Raw genomic sequence first — 8,317 nt, forward strand, 5'->3', positions numbered from 1 at the left:
TTTCCTGCAAAAAGATGATCCCCCTTATTCTGCGAGTCACGTGACTCTCTCTCATCGGTGAGGTGACAATTGTCACCTCGTGTGAGGTGACTCTCCATGCAAATCAAATGGAGAGTCACCTCACACGAGGTGACTATTGTCACCTCACCGGTGAGAGAGAGTCACGTGACTCGCAGAATAGGGGGGGATGTGCGATGCAAGTAGATGGGAGAAATGATTGAAGATTTTTCGAAGATTGATTCGCTAGTGTGAGATTTGTTGAGCATCTAAAATTGAGATTTAGATGTGTCGCCCCCCTCGCAAGCCTATTGGTCCCAAGTACATCTATAAGCGTACCCCCATTCTAGTTTTTTTTTAATACCCGAGTTGTTTCGAGGGCTTTAGCTTGAGACCGAAGATAGTGCAAGAGCTGAGCCAAAAAATTGAGCACGTTTCTTCGGGACCTTCTGGTCTTAGAGTAACCTCTATGGTAATAGCACCGACGAACCGACATGCCACTGGAGCATTTCGTTTGTCCACAATTCGATTTTTAAAATGAGTGACCACGCTTTATGACATTTTGTTTACACCTCTGAGCGCCCGCATAAACGCGAACCATAAATTGACCTTATCTAAAATGGTTAAAAATTGTTTATAATCCCTGCTAAACTTTAATTGAAATGGTTATGGAACTTTACATGAACGTTTAATGATAAAGTTTCAACCTTATGTATTATGGTTTTTTGGAAATGGACCTTACAAATAATGGGTTGTTAAGAACCATTACCATTCCAAATTCTTGTTTTCTCCATACATTTTCAGAAAGAGAACTATATAAGAACGTTTTTACTTATGATTTGAGAACATTAATGGTAATGGTTATGGTAGTCAGGAGACTGAATTTAGGTACCTGTTTAGGTGAATTTTGACATGGCAGTAGATACCTGCTGATTTTTAGTACCTATTGATTAGTATATAACTCGTAGATTAAAGATGGATTCTTCAGTGGTGTTGAGTACTTGGCACTGATGAAGTCTGCAAGTAGTAGACGAAATACGCGTATCTGTCAAAAGATAAGCAATTATAACGGAATTTAAAGGAAATAAACCAACCCACTCAAAGCTCTTCACATAAAAGAGAGCTTAACGACGTGTTCGGGGTATCATCCAAACCATTTGTGAGATAGTTTACCCATCCGGGGTACAGTTCGTTTATGGTATTTATTTATTAGGGTATTTATTTATTAGGGTATTTATTTCTAAGTGTGAACGGTTTGTGCAACAGGAATATCTCACCCGAGATATCACCTTCAATCTGGCCTCTGAGCTGCTCGAGCTCACATAGGATGCTGCACGCTGACGTCACGAATGAACGCGATGAACCCGCATTCATCAGTTTGACATCCAGTGGTGGTTTGTTTACCTATGCTTTTTAGGCTATTCAAGTGGATTTTAGGTTTTAAATATAAAGAACTAAAACATATGATATCCGACTATGTTCCTATGAAAAATATTCCACTCCAAAAAATCAAAAAAAAAACATTTGATACATTTTTTAAATTTTTCTAAGTCCATGTATACAAACCACTGTCAGATGTCAAAAAATGTTAAGTTAAACCGACGGTGCAGCTCTCTATTACTCTAATCAGTGTTGAGAACATTATTCTCTAATCTCATTCAGTGAGTTTTCCTGGCGATAATAACAAAACTAACCAAAATGAGCCGTACGCCATCCATCAACTACAGGAAAACTGCATTACGTAATAAAATATTAAACGCATCCTGTTTTGAATTTTACCCGTCATATCAAAACGACCTTTTGATCAGGCTATTCAAGTGGATTTTAGGTTTTAAATATAAAGAACTAAAACATATGATATCCGACTATGTTCCTATGAAAAATATTCCACTCCAAAAAATCAAAAAAAAAACATTTGATACATTTTTTAAATTTTTCTAAGTCCATGTATACAAACCACTGTCAGATGTCAAAAAATGTTAAGTTAAACCGACGGTGCAGCTCTCTATTACTCTAATCAGTGTTGAGAACATTATTCTCTAATCTCATTCAGTGAGTTTTCCTGGCGATAATAACAAAACTAACCAAAATGAGCCGTACGCCATCCATCAACTACAGGAAAACTGCATTACGTAATAAAATATTAAACGCATCCTGTTTTGAATTTTACCCGTCATATCAACCTAACTTTTCTCTGTCACTGTTTATGTCAAAAGTCTAATTTCAAAAACGCACTCTCGATGCGTTTGGTGTTAACCGGGCTGAACAAAAATCAACCGCCACCGCTAAAGGACCTTTTCAAACATTCTTAAACAAAGCAACAGGCAAATACTCAATGATCTTTAAAGTACGAGAAATTGGCAATTTTCTGTGATTATTGCGTGTCTTGTTGTATATTATTGTTGCTAGACATAGTTTTACCCCTAAGATGAGTGTGAAAGACATCTATTATTCTGATAAATATTACGACGACGAGTACGAGTACAGGTAAGATCAGTACCGGCTTTTTTACCTGTGTTAATGGCGTCGATGTCCTTGGAACTACATCTCAATAACATGTAAATTATCCTTATATACTGGTTTTAGGCACGTTGTCTTACCCAAAGATATTGCAAAATTAGTGCCCAAAACCCACCTAATGACGGAAAATGAGTGGCGGTCAATCGGTGTGCAGCAATCCCGCGGCTGGATACACTATATGATCCATCAACCAGAACCTCACATTCTACTGTTTCGACGGCCGAAGACGACGGCGTAACGACACTACATTCCGGAAAAAAAAGTAACGCTTACTGCGCTATCATGATCTACAGTGTTTCAGTTACAGTTCAAATACCTAGAACATTCTGGAAATTTTCTATGATTATGATCTTGTACAAATGGAATCTGCTAGGGCGACTATAGCTTCCCTCTCGGTCGGTTTAGGTTAAGTTCCGTGTTTTGTACTGTCGTCAGCTGATTAGGGTGTAGGGATTATGGATTCGAAAAATTACATAGCGAACCTATTGCTCTACCTGTAACAATAGTTCAAAATGTTTAACGTAAAACAGAGGCACAGGGCCAAGCAGCGGTAGAAAGCAAATTAGGTTGAAACAAAAACAAAACTGTACAGATAAATTTCCACCGCGGGCTCGTCTCACTGCCAACAGCAACCGCCTAAGAAGAGAGTATGAGTGTGTGGGTGCCTATTATTGTCTTGAGAAAGATGGAAACAAAAAATACAATCATTCTAAGTAAGTTACTTTTAATAAACATTTTAAATTTTTAAGGTCCATTGTTTTTTTTTCTTTTCTGGCCCTTGTTTGAGAGAAAATCCAGGTTACATCCTGGGAGTTATATCTATTGCAGCTACTGTCATACAATAAGTACAAGAAATCGACTGCGATGATCGATTTTCTCTTTAAATTACTACAGCTAAACGAAACAATCTTCTGGCATTTGTCCAATGCTGTAACAGGTTGTTTTTGCTATCAAAAGTAACAGCAAACGTATCGAGAAATGTTCATCCAAGCGAGTTATTAACAAACAAGACAATCGATCATTGCAGTTAGGCCAATATGAAAGCTCACTGTCGAAATGCATAAATGCCTAAGCTTCGGTTTTCAGCACCTGACAGTAATTAAATTATCATCCGTTAATTGAAATCAATTATAGAACATAATTTTCAGCGTCAAAAACCGTGTAAAATTCAATTAAAACTGAAAAATGCATTAAGTCCTAAGTAACAATGACAGATTCTCTTCGTCGAGTTTCTCTTTGCATCCTCACGACCATGTTACGACATTTCCAGCTTATTTCAGCACACAGATCGATGCAACAAGCTATTCACCCCTATTCTGTATTTCGTTCGAAACGAAATTGTCATACAAAAAAATTATTTTTTGTATAGGAATTTCGTTTCGAACGAAATACAGAATAGGGGTGATTATCTGGCATTTATACGAGACACGACAAGAAACATTTCAGTGCCAAAGTTACTTATTAACTTATTAAGTTATTAACGAAAGAGAAAGTCGATGAAGAGAATCCATAAATTAGGACCTAATGCATTGTTCAACGTGAATTATATGCAGCATCTAATACTATCAGTCGGTAAAATCTTCCACTCTTTCCTTAGTAAATGCGATACACAAACGTCTTAATCGTCTCCACCACAGGTCTCCGCAAATGAGATGATTAATGGCTATAGTCGTTACATTAACATTTCGCTGGTTTAATAGGAGATATTGGTAAATATGTATATGCATATTGATAATGATAATTGACATTGACGTCATTGAACATTTGCGCGTGTAGTATAATAGTAAACAGCGGCGCACAATGCATCCGGATTTGATGGTACGTTACGGAAAATCAGACATTTGATTTTGATTTTCCTATGTTGTACTGCATGAGAACCTAGAAGTCATCAGTGACATAATTTTACAAATAAAACTTTTGACACCACTAAATTTGCATACTTGAAACCAATTAAGAACGACAGCGGGTCTAAATTAATGTTTAATTGACTCTGTTTCAGTATTACTCAATTCAGCATTTACACAGCGAGATGCGATATCGGAGATAACGAATCGACTAAAAACAAGTGTTCATGCAGATGGCGATACCCTCCTGTCAGTGGACAATGGTCCCAAAGCCGTTTTTAGGAAGGCAACAATGTTTGCGCTAATCTTAAAATTTAGGTAAATTGTGTCCTCAGCAACAAAATTATATATTGGCCCACCAATTTTTTTTTTATGCAAGTGTAATCTCGCTGGAGCATGTTATAAAAAATCAATACCTATCTTGTCGTCTACATTCTGCATTATGTAACGGTGTTTTTCTTTGCCCTATTCATTTGCCCCTCAATATTCACAACTTATTTATATTTCACAGTCAGCTGAAACTAGCCCTACGACGTCATAGCTCTTATGAGGTTCCGATCAACCAAGCAAAATGCACTTTTGAGTCACCTTGATTCAAAGCAAAATCCAACCCCTTTGGTCCGCTACCAAATAATTGTATTTTGTACTTAAAATAACCTTGGGAACCACCCTATTTTAAGATATACCAGCATAATGCTTGACAATGTTGAATAGGATAAATAACGGCTTCGGCAATACCTTATTCTATTATGACGATAATATCAGGGGGGTAAACAACATTCTTGAGAGCTCAATTTTGGCATGTGGATACAATGTGTTCCAAAGCATCTATTGGCCAAATTTGAGTGCTCTAGGACTTTGTTTACCCCCTGACGATAACAGAATAAGGTATTGCCGAAGCCGTCATTTACCCTAACTATTTATTGTTAACACCTGCAGAAAGCATTTTTTAAGCTCAAACGGTGCTCGTTTTATACTGGTTTTTTAAGTAAGTTAGGGTGACCCTTGGAAATCCCCTCGCAAATGATTTATTCTAGACAGTTTTAGAACTTTTGATGGTGCACATTTTAGTCGGAGCAACCTCTTTTATTTGAAAAGTTATTAACGATTTATAACACAAGATCCATTAGAAATTTGATTTGTTTTTTATTTTGCGAGACAGAAGGGGGTCTTATGAAGGACAAATCTCAAGCCTCAAGGCCACATTCCAGAACATGATCATGTCAAACTATAATGTCTAAAATGAACCACATGCTCCAAACAACCCCTAGAACGGCTCCCATACACTCTCTATGCTGAAAAATAATAACTCAATGCAGGTCAATTGAGTATGCCTAAATGAATTAGTTGCAATGATAATGTATACTGTCATATATACTTATTGAGTATCTTCCGAGTCTTTGTATTCGGATCGGACTCCACCATTTCAGTGAACAATCTTCCCCCTTTGGTTTGTTTTCCGTCGATCTTGTTTTCCGTGCTGAGCACCAATGCTACCGACGCCAGGAAGACTGCTCCCACACCTGGACCCTACCTATCGTTTCATGAACCAAGGACCAACGGCTTTACTTCCCTTCCGAAGGAACTGGGATTGAACCTAGGCCTGCTGAGGTGAGAGGTAATCACGCTTACCACTACACCACCGGCACTGCTAATTATGTAATTTTGACTAGTAGTTAAATTCCAATAAACTTTTGGGCCGCTACATCACAACTGACATCACTAGTGTGCATCTTTCAAAATGTAAAGATACAGACAAGCCCTGGGACCTGGTTGCAGTTAAGCAATCCTCACGGTTATGCCAATGCCCAGGGATAACACGAGTTCCCTTAGAAATAGAACATTATTTTCTTGAGCAAAGTTGCTTTAATTAAATTGTTTTACATCTTTGTAGAACATTGCGCTGGAATATCTCAAACAACTTAAAAGTCGATATTAGTTAATAAATAAATTTCACTCATATCAAATGATTGGCCAAAAATATATAACAACTTTACCGAAGATACCATTTACCTAAAACTTGTGGTTTAATTGCAATCATTTATGACTTCCTAAATACGGCCTTGGGACCATTGTGCAGTGGCAGTACGGGTGGTTAATAGTTCTCACATGTAGATTAATTCAGATTGTTAATTGATGTGTCCAACAACTCTAACTCTACCCATAAGCGTGGAATTGAATGGAATTTGATCGTGATATTAATTTACACGCCCCATTGTATGTGTGTGTACGTGTGTATCCATTTATGTCCATCATCATGCGAAAATGCGGTACCACCGCATGGGCGGCGCTCATAGCTCAATTCAGCATCCCCAATGGCACCCGGGTGAGTGGCACCCAATGATCATATTCATCCGCACACAAAATGTAAGTATATAGCTTAAAGCATATTCCATAACTCAAAGTGGGGTTTCAATTTCATACCCACCTCTTTTTCCCTACATGTCACTTCAAAATATAACCCTGCTTGTCAGTTGATACCGCTTATAAGTTCACATCCGCCCATTTAAATCAATTTATTTCTAAATTCTATAACAGCGTAGCGCATCATCAATTGCAAACCCCGTTTTGAAGAGGTGGTGGATCATTTCGCGTTCATGGTTGTGAACCCGCGGCTTTTTTTCGGTTGACATCTGTGAGCTCTGCTCGATCTCTCATTCTTCGTGGCAGTTAGCTAAATGTTTTGTAATACTCATAAAATGAGAGAACCATTTATTGGGGGTTAATTGATTGGATGCGATTGCAATAAATTTAAAATGTATGACACTCTGATCTTATGTTATTTATTGGACAATACTAAGTAAGTCTTTTCATAATAATATCGATTCTTTGGGATTGAAATGATGGGAATCTTTTTATTTCAACGCATTCAGGTACATAAATCCAAGCGGGTAACGTAAGATTCTATTACAGTTTTGCATACCGAATTGGTTCATCACATGAACAGATTCTGTAATGTAATGTGGTCATCGGAAGGATTTTAAAATAATTTTGTTATTTTTATGTTTGCTAAATGTTTGAACAAAGTTTGTTTCCCCAAATGGACGGGGCTAGAAAAGCATATCGTGAAGGTTTTATATGATAATATTAATTCTGGAAAAACTTGCTTGTACGCTATAGTCCGTCGTTAGAACTGCCATTACAGTTGTTGTTAGGAAAAATGCAGGTGATGTAAGTAAATGACCCTTACATTTGATGTTCATGCCATTTGTTTTGCATGTACCGCTGCATACAGAAAATTTCAATTTTATTAGATGTTATTAGTAGGTGGGGTAATTTACGTTTTCTTGTCAATCTATGCAGCGTTCATCATTCTATGGCGATCTTCTCTAATAGCGAATTCGTTTATTATTCAGTTCCAACCTGGATCGGGTATCAAGATTGGGTCTGCTTGTTTTCTGACAAACGTCAGTTTGATCGTTTGTTTTTAAAACCTAGCTCAGGTTGAGGTTCGCACTGACAAAAAGTTTGGTTTCGCACGAACGAATTCGCTATAAGTAAAGCACACTTCTTCTTCCTTTCAATGTAGTCTTAAACGAGTTTATGAATTTGTATCTATACAGCGTGGAAAAACAATAATGGTCTATTCCCAGGATAGTTAAACAAATTTCCAGCTCGAAAGATCTAGACCAGACCGGGAATCGAACCCGCTTCCTTCCTTGTTCCTTAACTGACCAGGCTATCTGAGGCCGTATCGCATACATATATTAGTAACTCTGCCTGCAATAATTTCCTATGAATGCAGGAAACTTGAACTCGGGAGTAAGAACGTGAATGTTCTACCGTAGCTCCAATAGCTTATTTCAAGAACGCAAGCATTCCCAAGCTGTTTTCACTCATGATAAGCCCCGCTCCAATACATTACCGATGCTAATATACATAATTGATACTGAACACTCATAAAATAAATTACATAACCAGTGGAAAATAGCCATGTGAATTTTACATAACTTTAA

General features: G+C 37.5%; 1 protein-coding gene across 1 annotated transcript; it reads left to right on the forward strand.

Moving 5' to 3' along the window:
- The first annotated feature begins 2,302 nt into the window (after positions 1–2,302).
- On the forward strand, positions 2,303–3,265 carry Cks30A (Cyclin-dependent kinase subunit 30A). The gene is made up of 2 exons (XM_065238288.1): positions 2,303–2,484; positions 2,584–3,265. Exons 1-2 carry the CDS (start codon positions 2,426–2,428, stop codon positions 2,753–2,755), a joined length of 231 nt encoding a protein of 76 aa, XP_065094360.1. The 5' UTR covers positions 2,303–2,425; the 3' UTR covers positions 2,756–3,265.
- The last annotated feature ends 5,052 nt before the right edge of the window (positions 3,266–8,317 follow it).

Source organism: Ochlerotatus camptorhynchus, unplaced genomic scaffold (genome assembly GCF_037179485.1).
Source record: "Ochlerotatus camptorhynchus isolate MF236.1 unplaced genomic scaffold, CSIRO-AGI_Acam_v1.1 ptg000045l, whole genome shotgun sequence".
NCBI classification, from domain to species: Eukaryota; Metazoa; Arthropoda; class Insecta; order Diptera; family Culicidae; genus Ochlerotatus; species Ochlerotatus camptorhynchus.